The sequence below is a fragment of the Anas acuta genome, chromosome Z, assembly GCF_963932015.1.
Source record: "Anas acuta chromosome Z, bAnaAcu1.1, whole genome shotgun sequence".
NCBI lineage: Eukaryota > Metazoa > Chordata > Aves > Anseriformes > Anatidae > Anas > Anas acuta.
Genome location: NC_089017.1, coordinates 17,640,054 through 17,662,403, shown reverse-complemented (window position 1 = coordinate 17,662,403; position 22,350 = coordinate 17,640,054). Strand labels below are relative to the sequence as shown.

The 22,350-nt window shown below is 37.1% G+C and overlaps 1 protein-coding gene and 1 long non-coding RNA gene across 8 annotated transcripts in view; one reads left to right on the top strand and one right to left on the bottom strand.

Annotated features, from left to right (window-relative positions):
* Window positions 1-4,912, top strand: part of ADAMTS6 (ADAM metallopeptidase with thrombospondin type 1 motif 6) — a 153,501-nt gene extending 148,589 nt beyond the window's left edge. For all 7 annotated transcript variants that reach the window (XM_068666451.1, XM_068666455.1, XM_068666453.1 and 4 more), the window contains one exon: window positions 1,089-4,912. In XM_068666451.1, the coding sequence (XP_068522552.1) occupies window positions 1,089-1,198 (110 nt within the window). In that variant the 3' untranslated portion in view covers window positions 1,199-4,912. The remainder of the gene's footprint in view (window positions 1-1,088) is intronic.
* Window positions 4,913-16,797: 11,885 nt separating this feature from the next.
* LOC137848299 (uncharacterized) lies at window positions 16,798-20,604 on the bottom strand. Its single transcript, XR_011091262.1, has 3 exons — window positions 20,407-20,604; window positions 20,202-20,311; window positions 16,798-20,085 (listed from the first exon to the last, which is right to left on the bottom strand). It is a non-coding gene; the product is annotated as an uncharacterized lncRNA (long non-coding RNA).
* Between the last annotated feature and the right edge of the window lie 1,746 nt (window positions 20,605-22,350).

The following is a 22,350-nucleotide window of genomic DNA, read 5'->3' as shown; positions in this document are numbered from 1 at the left end:
ACACAAATGCTATTAACTGGAGTGGTAACTCCTGTATCAGACACCTACCACAATATTTACTCCGATGAAAAGCAAATCTGCAGTAGCAAAGTCTGAGAAGTAGAACCTGAGTGTAAAATAGAGCTCTCGGATACTGCTTTATGTCTCTTACATATCACACTAAGAACTGGGTATAGACCAAACTATTCCATTCCCTATTACCACCTTCTTTCTACAGAATGGAAACTGAGCCACAGGAGAACCATTGCATATTCCTGCAGTGCTCCTGTAGTGAGCACTGACAAGTCACTGCAGATACAGCTGGTGTGGGATGGAAAGAAAGGAATCCTTGCTCCATGTGACAGAGCTCTTGTTCCCTTCCTGGGACACTTACCTGCCAGTATGACAAGGGCTGCTGAGGCAGTAAGCCCAGCATACAGGGAAAATGCAAATATGAAAAAAAAAAAACAAACCTCTTGCATGCCTATTACAGGCATAAAAGTGCCTTTTTCTCCTGCGTAAAAGAAAGTGTGGACATATGGAATCAAGCCTCAAGTACAATGTTTGGCCAGGTTGCTGAACGTACACTGTTGGTGCCTTGATTTGTAATACTCTTTGTTTTCTCCATCCCTGTTCACTGCAATGCTTATACTATTTCAAGGATTCTTACAAATGCACAGGCATGGTACCAAATACTGTGAATTGTGTTAGATTTTGGATAACCTCTCACAGATGAATGAAATAACTCCTGAGAAAGAAGCTATAAAAGTATTGTTAAAAAAAAAAAAAAAAGACTCATGTTTCCTAGCTGTCTAAAGTGGTCACTCATTGCAAAAAATGTTTTTTTTTTTTTTTTTTGTTTTTGTTTTTGTTTTTGTTTTTTTTTTGTTTTTTTTTTCAACACAAATTGGGCACACTTCTGAATTTCTGGGAGAGAAGACCTGCAAATGATTTTATGGCTTTTAAAAATATACTGTATGCACTAAGATGATTAAGGAAGAGTAGTTACAAAGAGGGCAAGGTGGATGGGTAGAGCAGAAGCATGTTAAATTTTCTTTGTAGTTTAATTTTTATTTCTGATTCTTTTTCTCTTTAATACCCTGAATTAGAGTGCAAAGATGTGAACAAAGTGGCATATTGTCCACTGGTGCTGAAGTTCAAGTTCTGCAGTCGAGCATACTTCAGACAGATGTGCTGCAAGACCTGCCAAGGACACTGACCCACAGAAAGCATGAGAATGTGCCTTGCTTGTTATCATTGTGGAAAAGTGTCCATCGAAGAGAGCCACACAGCGGAATGAGATTGACGTCCTTGCAAATGCATTACCCTGTGGAAAACGTAACCACTGGTCAGCCCCAGCTGACAGGATTTCAATATTATTTTAACTTCTGTGAAGTGGGATTTATTCATCCAAAGTGCTGGACACAGTATAAGGAGGGCATGCCAAATTGGAAAGATCCACACAACACATATAGAATAGCTTACTGTGGAACATTTGTGTTCTTTTGACTAAATCCAATAGTCTGTTTACCTCCTTGGACCATTAAAATAATTTTTATTATGGACTTAGCAATGACACTGAATCCATTTGTATTTAAAACTGTTTAAAATGTAGCTGTTATGACTTGGTCTACTATGGAAGTAAAGAAGAATCAAAAAAAATGTTAAGTCATAGCTTAAAAATGTTAACTATTTTATCTCACGACACAGCACCACAATTTAAATTATAAAATGAGCTTGGAATTGTTATTTAAGGAGCAGATTTTTTTTTTTTAAATGTATTTTTCCTTCATTCCATCTAATTCCCTTTGGAGTAATCCATATTTCCTGAACACTGCTGTGAGCCATATATAAAACTATACTCAATAGAACAACCATGAGGGACATTGTTTTAAGAGGTGCAACAGTTATTGCAGTGGTGCATGAAATACAAGTGTGCTATGAAATGAAATGAAATCTGTGTTGCAGGTTTATAGCCATCTTACCATTGTACAAGCAAAGCTGAGATTTCTACTAAAAGGGAACATATTTCAATACCATGGAGGAGTGGTACTCCAATAGTGGTGAAGACCATATGGCCATCTCTTTCACTGCTACTGTGCAGTTTGTGTAGAATTTAAGATTTTGACTTCAGCTCACTTTTGTTTACATCACTAGCCACAAAGAAACAACTTTGTCAGCATCTATGTCCATTTTATGCATTACTTTTGATTCTCCAATACCAAGAAGTTATAGTGCAAAACGATAAGCCTACTGTGTAATAACAATAGTTCTTTACAAAGCTGGAAGTTAAAATGGATTTCAAATGTTCCCTTCTTTGATACCATAGTGGAAGAGCATTTTTTTTCAAAAAGAATATGCGAGTCTGCAGTTCAGGAGTCCACATCAGAGTGGACAAGGATTACAACCAAAGATAAAAGATTTTTGGGGATATGTAGGTTCTGCAAATGAGAAGTCGAGTGTGCTTGAGCCAAAAGGCATACTGGGCTATCAGGAGTAAGGCACACTGGAAAAGGGGTGGCTAGAATGAAGTCTGGTCACCTTGACCTAAATGGCCAAGTACCCATTTAAAGCTGGATCATATTTAAAGCTTGAGGCAGCTTTCAGCGTGAGACTGGAACGAAGTCCTGCCTCTGGATTCATAGCTAGATGCCAATATATTTCTAGCTATTCCAATTATTCTGCTGTCATACTCCACTTATTCCATATTACCATATTTTTAATATTCACCAATTACTTTGCATTTTTAAATGTGAAACCAGACTGCTTAGGCAAGTCACATTCAAGAATCTACCATAAAAATGTTTAGTGTAGTGCTCCTCTTCCCCTTCACTCTCAATAGCAAGACTCAACAAGGAGATAAGGAAAGTGGGTACTTGTTTATATTAATATATTGTACTTGAACACTTGCAGTTTGCAGCAGGTACTTGATGAATGTGCTTTTGTGTCAAACTATGCCTCCTTTGTTGTAGTGCAATTAAAATTATGTGAACAATAATGTGTTACAAATTCTAACTCAAATAGCACTTTTTTAAGAAAGTACTCTTTTCAGTGAAAAATAATTTCAAAATATCATGAGATTGAAGTGTATCAGTGTATTTTACCAAGAACAAGCCAGATGTGTTGCACACTATCTACTAATGTGAATTAGCATGGAGTAGTAGATGTTGTTAGCAGGACTCATACTATGAAATCCCCCCAACATATTGACAATCTATCAGTGGGGTTTTGTGCAACCCACGTACTCATGACCATCAAAGTTCTGTCATCTGCTACCTCTTGCCAGTATTTTCACTTCCTTACACCTGAGACCAGTGGAATTAATTTTCAGTTGGCTTGCATGTATTCACATATGCTTATCTGCTGCTCTCATCACCGTGTAAACAACTCCTGCTAAAACTGACACCAGTAAACAGCCTTTGGGAGTTGCACGTATGGATTAAGGGCAGTATGTAGTCCTTCTCTGTTAAGTGAATTGACTTTCTGTATCCTTTTGACAAAACACCTTGGTGCTAGCATGCCCTGGTTAGGCCAAAAATATGATAAAAGGGAAAGGCGTTACTATGGCATTCTTTAAACAAGAAGCCTCTCTGTGTCAGGGTCCAGTTTTCTCCAGGGCATGACTGTGTTTATAAGATAATGTGTCTTTTCAGCTAATAAGAAAAGGTTTTTTAATGTATTCAAAAGAAACTTTTTTTTTTTTTTTTTTTTTTTTTTTTTTTACCTCACTTAGGAAAATTGTAAGGAGTGTTTCCAAAGACACATTTTGCTCTCTTACTGGTGCTAGAACACTAGGGAGTCCCATGTTTACTCTGCAACATAACAGCACTGAGGCTGGAATTTAAAGAACTCCCTGGAGCAACATTGAATCATATTGTTAAAGGGAACAAAACACAGAATGTATGTGGATTTACAAACTAAGCAACACTTCAGACTAAGACTGACAAATGAAACCTACTTCAAAGAAAAATAATTGGTTTCCACAGCACAGTTCATTGCTGCTGCTACGCTGTAGCCATTTATATAATCTAAGCTAAATAGTGTTATATTCCTAACTAGTGACAATAGGACTATTTGTGTAGGCTATAAATATGAAAGGCCTAGAATCAAATAGTAGAATAATAAATGCAGAAATCAATCTGGTGCCAGTACTTCCACTGAGCAATACTATCAGCTGAAGAAGATCAAAACAAAAATAATCTATGGATTAACCCCTCAAGGTGTATACACCCAAAAATAGTCCATTTTATTAGGAACTTTGTAATGGAGTGAATGTCACATAGATATCCTTAATAATACAGACTGAAATTACCTTTGTATTATTGTGATTAGTTGCTTATTATTTTATACTCAGTATTAATGTGGTACACTGTTACTTTATTATTATTATTTTTTGCTTTTGTAAATTATATTCTAATTTATTGTCATGTTTCTTAACACTTGTTCTACATGCATTCTCCTGCTTGTAATGAAAACAAAAATATTGTAACACTTGATGCAGTGAAATTCCACACCAGGCACAGATTTGTTTTTAACATAGATAATTTAGTAAAATAAAACTGCAGCTTTTAAGAATGATACCCATGGTATGGTTGTCTATTCCCTGACTTACGGTTGCTAGAATTCTGTATGCTTGATGTTTGCTTCATCAGATGCATCGAAATATATATTAGATATTTTCTTTCAAGTAACATCTATATGTTATGCCAGAATTCTGTCTTTGGCAGCAGCAATGTTTGTCATATATAAGTGAAACAATAAGGAAAAGGAAGAGTCAAAAATATGATCATGTACATTATTGAGTAATATTTTAGCCTAAGCAATAAATGTAGATCAAGAATGAAATTAATGGCAGCAAATTATCCTGTACTTCTTGGAATGATTTCATTACCAGTCAGTCAACAATAACAATAAAATGTCCTTCTTGCATTGAGCTTTTAAGGTTTCATCTGAAGTTTATCCGAAGCTGTAAATATAAAGAACAAAGTCATTTCAGAAGACCTGGTGGTTAGATGACTGTTGTTGACAGATGCTTCTTTTCTTACCTGATGCAGTTAAAATATCCTGTATTGAAATCTCTGATCAAGTCCAATTAAATATTTATTGTTTCTCTAGAATAAGTTAAAATCTAGCTTCTGTTTTAATGAAAATAATCTTTCTACTACTATTAATAAGATATTAAGGCAATTAGATTTAATTAAATTAAATATTTTGATAAGGCATTTAGTAATTTTTTTTTCTTCTTCTGTTTACTAAGGAGGATTAAAAAAACCTGCCTATTTCAAAGGTACTGATATTTCCACCTATCAAGAAGCTTTATTGCCCTACAGACTATAAATTTAAGGTTGAATAGTCTTACTAAATTACACAGTGTAATAACAGTTTTCTCTGTGATTCCAAAACTCTGTTGATGCTTCCCCCATACATTCACACTGCAAATTATTACCTGATAGGTTTCCCACAATTGTTCAGTTTTGAGTATTATTCTTTTCCCCTGGAGCAACTGTGTTTTGGATTATAACAACAAACTGCATACACTGAAACAGATGCTCTTGTGTTTCTCTCCTTTCCTGCTTCTGCTACTTTATACTGAACATCACCCATGCTGACTGCAGAATTCCTGGCACACAAAACTCCCTTCAGTCTTCTAAAATGCACTCTTCCTACACCTAGAACTTCCTTCTAGCGCCAACCCTGCTGTCGCAATTCTCTGTTATACTTTTTCAGTTTATTTCTTGAGGAGGCTATCTTTCATTGGACACCATTTTTACCTGAGTTTCTACTTATCCTTTCTCTGATTTATCTTGCTATACCCCACGATTCAATATATCCCTTCATCAGTAAAATCTCTGTTCTCTCTAAATGTATCTGATCCATGAGACAGACTTGTAAATACCGTCTGTAGAATACTGAACAGGCCTTGGTTATTTTGCTGACTTTTTTATTATTTTTTTATTACTAGAAACTAAGGTCCAGGACTCTTTTGTGGACTTTTACTGCAATAGACTTTGGATGAGTCCTGTGAGTCTCATCTGGAGTCAGTCAGTCATCAATCTAAGAGTCTTAAGAGAAGGCCATTACTAAGCTGAGGCTGTCGTTCTGTGAGAAGCGACACCCTATCTGGCCGTCTTCCCTTCACCACAAGCAACAATTAGGTGGAAAGGATGGATCATTGCTTCTGTGTGGTCCCTCCGATCTTTGTCCTAGACAGAATGGTGTAAGAGCATTTGCATGCAGTAATCAGGATGGAATCCCAAACAGATTTATAAGAGCTCAGTCGGCCACATAACAATGTTCACTACAGCACTAGCAAATTGGTAGCTTCCCAAGTATATTTGGCCCAGCTAAAAGGGGAGTTCATGTCCAGTTTAGGAAACTGAGCAACAGAGAATTTAGCATGGTGTGCATTTAAGGATACTCCGTCCCTTAAAGCTGTTGTATCACCTAAGCACCACATGTCATTTATTTTCCTCTGTTTCTGCACAGGACCGACACAAGCTGGATAGGCTATGGGACGAAGAATTTATGCTCATCAAAGGTCATATAGGTGCCAGTCAGAAAATTACTGAAATCTGCCCTTGAAAGGATATGTCTTTCTGCATTAAGAGTGGGAAGATGCCATTTTTATAAGCTGTAAGACTTTTTCAGAGAAGACCTAGCAAGATCACTTAATAAATAATCTCACTTCTTCAGTAATCCTGCTTGGAATGAATTCATCAGATCACAGCTTGAGATAGCAAAGGAAGTGTTTTGGAAGCTAGATGTGAAGACTCAGCCAGAGAGGGCTCCAGGCTTTGGTTGCTATGACCACCCAGAGGGATCAGATTTGGCCTTGCTGGTAAGGGCTAAGCCATGGCTTTTGGAAATTGGGTTTCTTCAATGCTCAGCACATTGCAATCACTGCAATTTTTTAACTCTTTCCTCCCTCTCCACTCACCTTTTAACATCAAAGTGCTTAGAGCTGTGCAGGTTTTGCGACATTTATAACAAAATTATTGCTCGTCTTGTTTGAAATCACATCTCACAATATGATTTATCTTTTGTAATGAAGATGTCTTCCCTGTATGATTGAAGATCTCCCTCCCCTTGAAAACAGATTGGTATTGAGTAAACAGCTCATGTTCAAGTAAGTTGAGGTAACAGTTTGCACATGTGGGAATGTCTTCCAGTTACATCTCTGTACAGACATAGACCCTGGACTTAACTGGAATTTCAGAAAACAAACTTCAGTTGTGCACTTTAAGTTCTTATTACCACATCTGTTTTGAGGTCAGCTATGCTTACAAAGCAAATTATTTTACAGAAGTGCAATGCACTTAATTGGGTCACTGCATTCTAGCATCCTTGAATAGCGTCTAGAGACAGGGTCAGGGCCTGATACGAACAACAGCTACATGTGTTTGACAAGTTTGCAGTCCATTTCCAGGGCTGTCTCTTTCGTTCCTCAGATCCATATACTGGGCCAGAGCTTCTCTTCCTTCCATCATCTTCTTTCTCCTGGGACTGCTTCACCTCTTTCTCACTGCTTTTTCACATGCCTGTGGAGTCTCACAGTCAGCGTACAGTATTTCTATCTTTGATTTTAATGTGAGCATTATTAACAACTTTCCAATCTGTAACTTAACACTATATTGTATGTTAAAGAACCTGATTTTCAGCTGTTTTTGTCAATTTTGTGTTGAAGAGTAAAAACTAATTCAAAATCTAAATAAGAATTTAAAGGGAAAATGCTAGAAACATTAAAATATTACTTGCTTTCAAATAAGATTTTTTATTTCAATTTTTCTACCACAATAAAGATACCCTCAAGATTTTGTTTCTTATTATGAAAAACATTGAGTTAGGAACAAATATAAACAGAGGGAACTGAGCCTCTCTTTTTGTCTCATTCTCTTTCACATTTAGCCTTTGCTATTGAAATGCTCTATCAAAACAAGACCTGCAGCAAAAAGGAATCTCAAACATCTCATTTGCCCTTTGTAGCTCAAAGTTTCCTTAGAAGTTTATTTACATAAGATAAGGTTACATTGTTGAAACCATCCTGTCAATTAGCAGATAACATTTGACTTCAAATGTATTATTCTTCACAAGCATTTTGTCAAGGATACTGCTGGTAACTGAGTTACTGTGGAGGAGGGGAAGTATGACAGCTATAAATTACACATATCAATTAACCATAGGTTGCTCAGAATTGTTGTGAAACAAAGAACAAAACAGCTTATTTAAATAAAAGGGAAAAAGAATTCAAGTTGCCTTTTTGTACCAGCTGCAATGGGAAAATACAAGGAAGTACAATATTCTGTCCCAGGATTTTCAGTGAGGCTTAAGAAGTCAGCTCAGCTTCTGTTACTGCTTTTGTCATTGGTAAAACTGCTTATAATGATAAAGGACCATGGCCTGAATTCTCTTAGCATGGATTTTTTTAATAACTTTTTATCCTAATAAAGATCTCATGCTGAGACACTTAACACCCTTCTACAAAGTATCCCTCCACAGATTTATGAATTTGCCATGCTGCTCATTCCACTTCTTGCAGACTTAATGATCATGAATTTTAATGTACATAAAACTACAGAGAACTATGGATTTAGGACTGCAGTTTAGTGTTTTGGGGTTCTTCCCTTCACTCCCTTTTTCCTTTAGATGGAACTGCAACCCTTTTTCCCCAGTATGAGCAGAACACATTTCCAGCACCACAGGCTTCCATGCTGTGAACAAATGATCTGTAGGACTGGTGGCTTCAGCCATGGCAGCTACCTCTGCCTGTGGTCAGTGAACCTTCTACGACATCTATCAAATTAGGCTAGCAGGCCACCAGCCTCCCTGCTCACAGCACCGGGTGTCCCTCAGCCCTTTCTGGGAGCCCAGCCAGGGCCACAGCCAGTGGCCATAGAGAGCTGCTGAGCTCCCTGCTATGCCGGGAGCAGGGAAGGCTGAGAGCTGGACGTGGGTTGGCTTCAAGACAAGGCTTAGGTCTGGTGAGTGCCCATCAACCTTGTCAACCCCCTGGGCCAGGCTGAGCAGCTGCACCGATGGCATCCTTTCTCATCTGGAGAAGTGAAGGGGGCACTGTGGTGAGCAGCCACATGGCTCCTGGGGAGAAGTCCCGCTCCCGGGGAGAGGTCCCCATGTGTGAGCACAGGAGCATGAGCTGAGATTGAAGGCAGGCTGGTGAGGCTGGGGGACCTATGGTGTGGCATGGCTCTGGGCTGCTCAGTAATAGACATGACACAGAGAAGCTGGGAGGGAGTGAAGGGCTGAGGGAATCCCAGGATGGCAGTGGGAAAAAGGGTTGGATGAATTGGTGGAGTCCTCAGGCCCTGGGTGGAATTGGCTCTGTGTTGGCAAAGAGTTGGCTCCTGTGAGAGTTTATGAGACCCTGATAAACCCTCGTTCTGGGAGATGGCATGGCGCTCCCCCCCGGAAGCTCAGGCCTCAGGATGGAGGGTGAAGGGCCTGGGTGAAATACTGTGGAGAGCCCTCACAGGGACAGTGGAGACAGAGGCCCTTGGTCAGTTTAAACCCTTCAGTGAGCTGCTGAAATGTTATATGTAGTGTTAAAAGGGGAAAGCTGTGACTTTGTATTACTTGTAGTTGTGTGCTAAACTCTGCCTCTTTGGATAGCCTGCTTTAATTGGTTATTTTGTATTTAGCAGATGAGCAAACTGCAAATGAGAATGAAAAATAGCAGTTGCAAAAATGATGTCCATAAACATGCTTATCATAAAGACAGCAGCATTCTCTAATGCCAGATGCTTGGTGAGTCCCATGTAGTTCTGCTGAGTTGATAAACAAACACTTACAGCATGTGTTGGCTCTCAGCTGGTCATCACGATCACAAAGAGCCGCCAAGAGATACGTTTCTTGTAATCCATCTGAGACTTAAAGCCTTTAAAAAGTAAACCTAAAAGAAACAACCAAACAACTACAACATCAAATGGGTAAGAGTGTGGTAACATGTTTTGGTAAACTTTGGACTGAAATTTTTATCATTCCTCTGTGGTTTGAATGACTTGATTACAAAAGAAGTCACCTTGCGTAAGGTGTCCAGAGTTTTGCAAATGGAGTGCTGTGGTTAAGTGTAAAATGTCAGCTTGGTTTTGCTTGTTTCCCTTATTATATTTATGTATATCATATATCTAACATACACTGTATATCAGGAATCTAGTCAAAGCTGCTTGAACAGTCAATAGTATGAATTCTCAGCTGGTTTGTCTTTTATTCTTGTCCAGAAGCTTTCTTTCTGAAATAAAGGATGCAAAAGGTACATTATTTGTCTTGGTACCGCAGTGTGTCAGAACATACTATGTCACAATATAATAATCCTCACAAACTCATTCTTAGTCAGGAGTTCAGTTAATTACGTTGTAGAAATTTGCCCAGTTGAGCCTGTTGATGCAGCTGCTATACATACTTGCAGAGCTGCTAGAAACCAACATAGCACTGTTCCCAATCAATTTTTAATCTGAAAAATGTACTTTTTATTAAAAGATTGAGAAACAGTGAATTCTTGGACATCAGTAAATGTAATGAGTAAAGTATGTATAACTAATCATAGTAGAATATTTATTACAATGAAACTGCTGAAAATCTTGAGAGACTAAAAAACTTCACAAAGACACAGTTTAAAATCATTTCTAGTAAATAAGTATGAAAAAAACTCCTCAAATGAAAACATCTTTTGCTGTTTAGAGGCAGATAATCCATTCTTAGTCCAGTGCACAAATTTGATTTACAGTGCATTTCAAAATGTTTATCTTTTTTTTTAGGGTTTCCATCACTGCCTAAGCCAATAACCTGCTGTGTCTGAAAATGTCTGGGCAGTAATTGTCATTGTTTGCAAAGCTATTTTGGAAAATAGTGAGCTTCGTGGCATTTTGTAGAGTTAAGGAATGCAATTACCAACATTGTATACATAATCCAAGTGACCTTCTGGCTTCAGAAGCTCAAACCCATAGAAAAAAACTTTAACAACAGCAAAATGTTTGTTTAATTTTTCTTCTGTAGTTGGTGAGTCGTAGGTGGATTATATTGTAGCCAGTTTGGCAAAAATATGATTAGCTTAACAATTCCATATAAGTTCATAGCAATCTTGAAGTAAACATGCAAGGAAGAGTATGATTTCTCCATGTGGGTATTCCAACCCATTCTCATAAGTATTTGATGAAGGACTTTGCTGATATGGCAGTAGCTGGGTGTTCATGTGATTCACCCAGAATAATTAACAAAGAGCAGAAAAAAATATTTACTTTTGTAGTTTTCCAAAAAATTTAATAGATGTGAATATATTGAACTTCTACATATAGATGTGAATATCTTGAAATTCTACATATGAGCATGTTAGATAAGGGATTGGGTGCTAGTTAGAAATGGACAGAGATCTTTCCCAAATTCAGTGTTGAGTTTCCCCTCTGTCTTTTGCAACCTGCCATGCTGTTCTACAATGAATGTACTTTTCTGATAGACAGCTGTTGAAGAATTTAAGATTTGAAGAAAATCTTAGAATTTCAATTCAAATTAAAAAAAAAAAAAGAACAAATGGTTTTCTTTAAAAATAAAAGTATTAAAAATACTTTTTTTTTTGAGAAAAAATATTTAAACATTTTTGTCTCACCATGAACGTCCTACTGTATAAATAGCATGCAATCGCAGTTTATTGACAACAGAAAAATGTAAAAATACACTTCGGGTCTCTCTTCAGACCCCTTCCTGACTGATTTTAATCACAGCTCACCCTGTTCTATAGTGGGTCTTGATGCATTTCACAGAAATCAGTTAATGCTTCGGAAAGTTACCAGCATTTTCAAGATCATGTGTAAAATGAGCATACCCAGGCACCACGGTATTTATTCATTGATGTTCAAATACGTATTGCATCCAAGTTATACACAACTTTTGGGAATTTCCATCTGTATCTTATACTTTTGACAGACTTTTTTTTTTTTTCTTTTTTTTCTTTTTTTTTCCTGTTAAAGAGGCACTTTTGGAAGAGTAGTTTGGGATGATTTTGTGCCAGAAGTTACCTGTCACACTCCCATTTTGAGAACTGGCCACTAGCAGACACATTAAACCTTGAAAGTCATAAATATTTTATTCCATAAGTACCTGGATCCAAGGGCCACATTCTGCAAGTTGCATATTATGACTTTTATTTTAACATTCTTCTCTATTCAGACTAGTTACAGGTTTCTTGATGATTAGCAAGAACCAATTCTGTATCATAATGTGTGTTTACACCCCATTCTGGTTAATGTGAAATATATTTATGTGGACAATTTTATTTTGATCCACATTGTCACAGAATGAGATTAATTTAAAATAGTCTACCTGTTCTGTGCTTCTGTGCTCAAATAAATTGGTTCAGCTTGGGTCAGACATTTCTTGACTGCCCATTCATGTGTCTGTATATTTTTTTTCTTCTCAGATTTCAAGTTCAGCTCTAGATCTTTCTTTCTCCCTAAAAAGAAACACCTCACTCTTTATGCAACTTAAAAGGTCTCTAGGAAAATTGAGCTCACCTTCCCTGTTTCTTGTGTGTGTGATCCACAGCAATCTCTCTGTTGGAAACACAGGAAGGTCCGAGAGAGTTTGGAAATTATCTGTCAAACTTTTTCTGGGAGTTTTGAGAAACCATTAGTCCTTGGTAACCCCAGGCAATTTCTAAAACTAATAGAAGTATCTGTCAGACTGTGAAGTGGGTTGATCCACAGTTCTTAAAGTTCCTCTCAAAACTGCCTTCAGGCAGCTGTCCGTGTTGTGAGGCTTCTGAAGAGGAGGTTAAGGAGGGTTGTTGAAAGGTGCTTTGATACTTCCTCTGTAGCATATACATGTACCCTTCTAAAGGGTATTTCTGTAGTTTCTGCCGGAGCGGTTCTTTGGAGATATTCCAAGCCTGCCTGGATGTGACCCTGTGCAACATGCTCTAGGTGACACTGCTTGGCAGGGGGGCTGGACTAGATGATCTCCAGAGGTCTCTTCCAGCCGTGGCCATTCTGTGATTCTGTAAAGTGAAGCTGAACATTTTGGTGGTGTTCCTGTGCCTTGAGCCTAGAAAGTACAATCTGAGTGAATAGAAAATTGCTTCCAAATCTTTTTTAGGAAGTCTTTGTGCTGCTCTTATGAGTTGACTTTTGAAGTGATAAAATCTCATAGGGATGTTTGAATTTTCCAGGGAATGCCTCTAATATCTGGAGCTAAGAAGACCAGCAAATCCATGGAACCCATGGGTATTTGGTGTGGAGCAAATGACCGGGTTTAGTCAGTTCTATACAATCTATATTACTCAGTAAAATTGGATGAAAAATAATAGGAAGGCACACAGGCAGAACCCAGGCTGGTTATTTTGTTGTTAAGTCTTATAATCTATGATATATATATAGGTTAACCATTTATCACTTACCCTATGGGGCATTCAAGAAAAGGTTATGATATAGGGCGTAATTGCTGTCTGAAATCCCTTTCAAAATTTAGAAATTCTATATCACTGATGGAGAGTAACACTTTTTCTCTAGCAAGTTCTGTGTTTTTAGATCTCTGCTTAGAACAAAGTAGTAAAGTTAGTCTGGTTTGATGATCCCCTAGCACTGGCAAATCATTACAAAACCTACCAGCAGTCAGAAGACCTTCAGTGCTGGTGGTGCCAAGCATTTGGACCCAACGGCTTCTCTGGTGCTGCAGTGCCTAGAGCTGAGATACTCTTAGTTCTCAGGTTAGAAGTGCAGTTTTAAAGATGTTGCTTTGCATGGTCGCATGGGGGGACAGGTGCTTCATTGCTGTCAGAGGCAAGTTTTTGTTATTCGGGTATTTGAAGAAAGTTTGTTTTTAAACATCTGATCAAGATTTGAAACAGCAGTAGCTGTAATGTTGCTAGATTTAATCTTGGTTAATGGATTCTTGTAGTCAAGGAATTATAGAAGTTGCTGGACTATTTGCAAACCCAGGTGTTTGTGAAGAAATAAAGAAGTATTTAAAGATGCTTATTTGCTGAATAGATGATGACCTGGGGAGCAAGGCATTATAAAAGAGAGAAACTAATAATTATAATAACAAGCATTGCTACCTCTCAAGGTTGTGCTGTGTTAGTTAGAAATAAGCAATTATGGTTTCTTTCTTCCCTACCTCAGGGAATTTTAGGCCAAAATTAGTAAAGTGAGATTCCCTTCTTTGCCATTTTATGATCTCTTGATTGGACTCCCTATTAATACGAAGCCAAAAACTCCTTTGGTATTATATTTTCTGAATATGTACTGTGTTAATGAAATTTATATAATTCTAAAAGTCATAGAAAAACTGTAGTGCCTGCTGTTTGTGCCAGAATTTGTGTGCTCTAGAAGAAAATTAACCACTTGGCTTTAGTCAGACTCTGTGTGCAAGAGTAGTTTCACATTGGCAGTATTTGAAAGCCACAGTGAGAATTTGTCTTTATCCTGCTTAGTGCTAGTACTTTTCACAATCTGTCACTTGCTATGTGAAGTAGAATCAAGAAGAAGTTATATGAAAAGATGACGTTAAGCAGGGATGAATGAACTCATAAGAAATATCACTCAGAGTGTATTGAGAAGAAAACAGTCTTCTCAGATCTACTGAGCAGAACTAAGGTGAGACAAACTAAAAAAAAAAAAAGTGCATAAACAGATACAATTTTCCTGCTTTTAAGTCTACGTTGTTTCCACTTACACTTTCCACCAGTGTTTTCACAGCTGTCAGTCACTATGGCTTGAGACCAGAAGAATAAATGGAGAGCTTAAACTATAAACACCTATTTTCTAGATTTGTTATCACTCTGAGTAGCATCCTAAAAAAATGATTTTTTTTCAAACATTTGTCAATTTATTTATTTTTAAATCCAAGTTCTAGATTATGTGATAAAACACCCACAAAGGATCTCAGAGAGACAATGTCTGGAGAGAGAGCCCAGACAATAGGCTGCTGGGCCCATCACAGGAGCCAGCAACCCATCAAAGGCCCATCTGCACAAGCCCAGGGGAACCCAGGGATGCACAATAGCAGGCAGGAACCCAAATCAAGGACTCTTGAGGAATGACCACCTTGTCCGGTCCCCTCCCAAAATATGGAAAAAATGAAGCGTCAGGGCGAGGACCAGAGCTATGTAAGGAGTAGTCACACAGTGTGGTTTGGCTTGATACAACTTCCCTTGTTCAGACATGGCAGACAGAAAAACAAGACTTTTCTGGATTACTCCTGATGAAGATAATGTATTGGAATTCTGCACTCTTGACAAACTTCTGTGAAAATGAATTTAGGTTATATTAGTATAAACTGTAAACTGTAGGGGGAGGTTTTATTTATTTGTTTATTTATTTATTTATTTGTTTATTTAAGAGTTGTGAAAATTAGATAATGGCCTTTTTTTTTTTTTTTTTTTTTTTTTTTTTTTCCCAGCATCTGTCATACAAAAAGGTGCCTCCCTTGCAAGAAGTGTTGAATACAGTTTGGATGCAGTTCTTGAGCCCAGATTCATCTGATCCCTACCTAAATGCCTAAATGCCTGCCTACTGTGTTATCTAAATGTTCCACCTGAATGCCTGTACCTTGTGCTTGAGCAGCTTTGATCAACCTACTCTGGAATTGGTAGCCACCAAACCAGTAAGAAATATTTCACCATAAATTAGATGGGATTTAACCTCTATAAATCTGGGTCTATCATTTCCTTTTGATCTTTGGCTTCTAGTTCAGGTGTGCAGATATGCCCAGTGTAAGAGTGATGAAATAATGACTTATTACTTCGTGTGTAAATGAGAGACAAAAACTTGATCAAAATTACTTTAATTCCATTTCTTTTTAGCCTGTGATTCATATGTACATATACACTTACTTGATGACAAATATTATTTTGTACTAGTGTAACTTGGACCAAGATGAATACTTCTGTAACATACTACACTGTGTTACAAATTAAGGTATATTTTGGGACTGAGCATCTGTAAATGATCTTTCTGCTGTATATTTTATGATTGTTCTTCATAAGGTAATTCGGTCGTGTTGCTGGTGTTGCCAACATGGGGAAAGCTTCCACTTAATGAGCATCTATAAAAATATAGCTTTTTACATTGAGAACTAGCCACCTGGATTTTTACATATTCCATTTACCGTGTTTCTTTCCTATGCCTTGAGGAAGGGAGGCAGCCCACTGTCAAACACAGATATGTAGATTTTGAGGAATGGGAGGGAATGAAAAAGGAGTTCAGTACAACCCTATTAGCCAGATGTTTACCCTCATGTTATGCAGTGACATCTGCAGATAAAACACAGTCCTGTAATTATAACCAATTACCAAAGCATGCAGATTTGAGAGATGAAGAACCACGTCTTAGTCTGGGGTGTTGTGTACAAGTTTCATGTACCACCAAAATTGAAGAGGTAGCTTGTACTTTAATCTAGAGGCTTAAGGCTCCCAAATAAAACATACAGGTGTTTGTGTCTGCCTTTGGTGTGAAGATGAAGTTTAAAACACATCAATACTGAATTAATGACTTTTCAGTTTTGTGCAGATTAGAAAGCAATCTGATGGCTCTTAGTTTTTGAAGTATGATTAATGTGCATTTATTTAGCTCATCACCAAAACTATTGAGTACTCCAGCTAACCAAATTCAATCAGCTTGTTAGTGGAAATGCAAAGTCAGCACATCTAAAATATCTAAAACCACGCTTTTCCTAAACAACCTCAAGGGTCTTCTATATATCTCACACAGTCGGAGTGAAGGAAACTAGTGATCTCTCTGTTCCTCTTCAAAAAGTCTTGACCCATCTCTTGTCTTTCTTTCCTATGGCTGCAGTACCATCCTAGCTTAGAACAAGTGAAATATTTTCTTTGATTATACTGATGTACTTTTGATCATGTATAAACATCCTAGCAATACAGGGCTTTGACTAATAGAGACAATAGTGCTCTGTAACTATAAGTGAGTCAGGAAGGGTCTTTGTAAATGAACTGCTTTTGAAGTTCCATAAAGTGCAGTAATATAAAAATACTGGTTTGGGAAGTACCTGCTCTTTTAATGTTTACAACAAATTGGAACTGTAAAGATATTAAGGAAGAAACAACTTTTCACTTGATTTAATATTTTTGCCTGAAGTCTTGTTCAGACCATTTTCCATGTTTTGAGACTTGGCAATCTTCACTTTTAGAATAGGTCTCCCCTCCTGTTCTTATATTAGCACAAAGTGCTGTAGTCTTGTGGCCAGTCTGGCCTATTTCAAAGAAAGTATTTAATTTATTGTAAATTTTATTTTAATAAAATCTGAATTTCATTTCCAATTTGAATAGTCAATGACTTTTTGTTATTTTAAAAGAAGGGAAAAAAATCCTGGATTCAGATTAATTTTTGAATGTATCAGCTTTACTTATTATCATTGCTGAGATAATCAGATATTCGTGTTTCTGTAGTAGAAACTTGTAGGTCATATTTAAGATAAAAATGAAATAAGAATATAACAGCAAGTTTTAGGGACCTTGAGTGTATAGGGACAAAAATGTTTAATTGTTTTCAAGTTACAGAATTTGTGATCACCTGCTAGTTAATGACAGACTCTTCTCAAAGTTTTCTTTACTTTATCAGGAAATAATGGATTAAATACTTTATGAACACTGTTAATGTCATTTTAATGTGCAAGGTTCTTCTACATGGTCAGTCATGCTGTGAGGAATTACCTAACTTGGAAATACTCTATATTGTAGTGAAGTAGCTTAGTACCATAAACTTGATGCCCATAGGGTTGTTCATTTCTTCTTCCTTTCAGTAACTTCTTCTGTTTTCTCTGACAGTCATGACAGCAATTACTTCAACCAATAGATGACAAGGAGGCATTTGTTTCCTCTATATTAATCACTTATGGAATTGCAGCCTCAGGGTATGTCCATCAAACTAGGCCACACAGGTTACATTCCTGAATTCCTAACAATACTCACTACACAGTAAATGAAAAGAGGTCTGAGGAAGCTGAGAATATCTTTTTCTGTAATTATAAGAAACCTCTCTTGACAATACATTTGGACAAAAACTGGAAAAGATTATACAGAGGTCTTAAATACTTGTGAAATAAAGTTGTTTTTCTAAATATTCAGTTGCTTCAGTTTATAATGGCATCTTTCATATTCCAGCAGTTAAACTACTCAGTAGAGCATCATTTTTAGCACATGTAAAATACTTCCATACCATGATTAAAATGTTTCCTTTTGATGGCATGAGAAATGTTTAAATACCTCTGCATAGCTTATCTGCACAAGTAAGATTGATTTTCTTTTTCAAAGCAAATTTATATGTAATATGAAATTTGTAATATGAAATTTGTAATGATTTTTTTTTTCCCCAAAAAATAAAATTTGGTGTGCTTCTTCCTTTGATTAGAAAGTCAAATCTAACTTCAGCTCTTCCAAAGAAAATGACAAATAAGATATTTTCAAATATGAAACATGCCAGCTAAATATTATCATGCTAAGTGCCTTATTCCAGAATATTGTCAAGTATGAAATAATTTCTCAGCAATGAAGAAATGTTCTAAATATTCTCACAAACATTGACACAAGTTTGACTCTATGTGCAGACCTAAAAACCAATTTTTTCCACCTTTATTTAACCATAACAGTGATATTCACCCAGAAAAAAAGTAATTCCTTATATGTATCAAATTGTTCCTTCTGAACATGGGGACGAGAGATTCCCTTGATTTTTAGGGAAGATTTTCTGAATTAACGGCCATCAGGAGTCTAGTGTTAGAGTAGAAACTTCCTTTGTCCCAGAATTTGCCTCTCTCTCCTTCCAGCAAATAAACCCACCACGATCAACAAAAAGGAAACACACACATACAAAGCAAAACAAAACGAACAAGGAATGTATAAGTATAAAGTAAGCATAATGCAGAAGAAGAAACCGATTCATTTAAAGATGAAAAAAACACAATTTGTCTGTGAAGAGGAGAAAAATTCCAAATTAATTGTTTATTATCTTGTAATGATCTTTGGAATATACGTAGCCTGAAGTCCTGTGGTCAAAACAGTATCAGCTGAAGGCAGTTTATAACAAAGATAAAGGGATAAAAAAAAAATGATTTTTTTTTGACCTTCTAATTACTTGTCAATTTCTGTATTTTTTTATTTATTTATTATTATTATTATTTTTTTTTTTTTACAGGCCACAGAGAAGAAGTGTACTTTCTTTCCTGATGAAAAAGCTTTACTGCAATCTGGCAATTTCCTTTGATTTAGCAATACTTTTCCAGGAAGTTTAACATTTTAGCAAGATTCAAACACTTTTCTTTGAGTTCTTGGAAAATAAACAAGCCTCTAAGTGTTATTTTCTTAATGTGGAATTTCTGTTAATGAAGTTCTATAAGAAGATATCAGAATATAAATGTAGAGGAGTTTTCTGGGTTTCATCTGTCTTATCTCTCCATAACACTTTGATCGTTAATAATGATGAAATGATAATGTGACCGACCTCCCCAGATCTGCTGTTTCTTTTTTATTTTAGAAATTTAATCACATGTAACTGTGGAGACTGTGGCAACAGCAAAACTGCTCAGAATTCTGGAGTTTTGCTAATAAAACATTTTAAAACAGGTTCTTAATGCAATGTGCAGTAGTTTTTGCATAAGGGCCAATATATTATGCTGTCTGTATCTGCTGTGTTACCACTGTATAGCCAAACTGATGATAAAATAATAGCCAATTTAATGTCTAAATTTGACCATAATACTAATATTTTCAGAAGACTTTCAGAATGCTGAAAGGATGTTATTTCACAACTGAATAGGTTAGAATTAAATCTTACAATTCACTGCTGTTCCCCAGCTTCTTAAGTCTTGGAATTATTATTTTCCAAGATTTTTTCCATGGACTTAGCACTGAATAGCACTAAATAAAGACAGGAGAGGAGGGAAGAGAAGAGAGGACAGGACAGGACAGGACAGGGTTATGACAGGGACAGATCCAGAGCAAAACGCCCCAGGTTATCACATATTCCTGACTGTAAACCAGGCTCTTCTTTCTGCAGCTTTGGCTTCGTTCTTCCAGCTTTTTGGCCAAACCAAGTACTTGCAGAAGACAGCCTCTCATACTTCATGCGCAGCCTGATTCACCCTCCAAGTCTGGAACATACAGAGTGGGGCAGAGGTCATTCGAGAAAAAATGTTTTGTGATCATTAAAGTATGCAATATAACATCATGGACAGATGAGAGGAGTGAGGGAGTGTTGCAGACTAACAGGGAGTGTCCTGAGGTTCAGGCTCTCCCTGCTGAAATTCTGTACTTCCCTCGGTTTTAGGAATTGCCACGTTCACAGGAAAGGAATGCAGTGGTATTTGGTCACTTAGACTGGAATCAACATTTGCACAAGAAAATGTTAGACATGTAAGTAAATAGCTATTTACTGAACCTCAATATTAACTCTACAGTTACAAGGTTAGTACCAGCTACACTGTAAATGGTGTTTAGATGAACCCTGAAGGATTTTTTCCTTTTGGTATCTGGATAGCAAGTGGTGAAGACTTTCACACTTCTTGTCAAGACTGAAGTTCAATCCTCCTGCAAAATAAGTCTTGGATATAAACTGATACTTCCAATACTGAACTTCTGAGTTTTTGTTCAGATTCAGCCTCCTACCTCCTAAAATAAGCACATTCAGCATTTAATGTTTGCCTTCACACTTCTGCTGGTGGATTGTTTACAACCCCCACCTGCTCTTTTAGAAATTAGAAGCACCTGTGGGCAAGGTGTAGGCTCCCAACAGTAAGCAGAAGTTTTTAATGACAGTCCTGCTGCTGAAATATATACAGACTAGAAATGTAGGACTGGTGGTGTGGGATTAGGCCCTAAGGGCACGTATAGTTGCTTTATGCACTGAAACATATTTTTCTATCAGTAAACCAAAAAATCCATACTTATGTAAGAGCACACACAAAGCATTGCTACTTCTTTACCAGACAGGATGGTAGCTAAGTAGCTTCCTGGATGATAATTATAATCATAAGTGAATATTATAAGTGAAATCATAAGTGAATATTACTAGCCCTGGCTCTGAAAAGTGTCTTTGTGACAGGCTGGAGACCTTTAGTTCCCTTTCCTGTTAGATCTGAGCTGACCATATATAAACAGCTGGATTGCTGTCTTTGTTACTCTTGAATGCTTGACTTTAAAAACCATGACACTTTCTTTAAGGTGCTTCTTTGGTTCTAAATAGACTGAAACAGAAGCTGTCATTTTAAGTAATCAGTTAATTGGCAGCAATGGAAGGTTGCTGTCCTCTCTGTGAATCTCTGATGTTTTACTGGTGGTTTGCAAAGTTCTTATTAGCAAGGGAACAGGGAAGTCAAAGATGATAAATATTTTCTTTAAGATCATATTATTATTATTATTATTTTAATTCTCATGTGTTTTTTTCTAACCTTTTTCTCAGAAGCAGCTAGATCATTTTGACTGGCACGTTACCCATGGCCTGCTTGCCTGCAGAAGCACTCCTCCCAGATCTCAGATTGCATTACTGTCTTGCAAAAAAGCTGTAAAACAAATTGGCAAGGTGTGTGTGTGTCTTTTTCCCCTACAGATAGGGCTACAAAATGAAAACCACTCTAATTACTACTACGAGCTCAAGTCCCAGTGAAGTCCTACAGAGGAAAATACATAATCTTGCTACCTAATATATCGTGAGCAGGCATTTTTGGTTTTAAAATAGTTAAACAGTAAAACGTTAAGAAATGCCAGGATTAAAATTTGCTTATGGTGCTGAGCCTGAATTCTCATATCCTATTGCTGAGCAAAGTTTATCGTTTGAGGCTCGATGATGTGCTAAATGCAACAGTATGGCTTTTCATTCAGAGCTGGCATGTGTCCTGCTGGCTCAGCGCTGGGGTGGAATTTTCATGTGCCTGCCTGCGAAATGCCATGTAAACAAATGCTATGGGGGGAATTTCCAGGAGTATGTAATGGCTAAATGTACAAGGGCATGTTGTGTCAGTGAAATGGGATAGCTTCCTTTAGTGGCGTATGTCTTCACCATCTGCTTAAGGTATCTCATAGCTTGTTGTTTGGAAAAGAAAAAAAAAAGGCGTAGGTGAGGTATAGATTCTAATCCCGAAGGCAGACCAGGGCACAGAAACCCTGCTCTCCCACATCCTGTATGACTGTCTTAATCACAGGGTAGTACATGATGATGATTTTTCCTGTGTGTCTTGTTTGGGCATATATATGGTCTAAGCACATATACCTGCAAGTGGGAAAGATTCAACATGTTTAGTCTGTGAATAAGAAACAACTTAGCCCCTGCCTCTGCCTTATGCATCTAAAGTGGTATGCATTTAGGTACGTACCTAAAACTAAGTGTAGTTCCTTAGTAACTTTACTAACTTTTTTTTTTT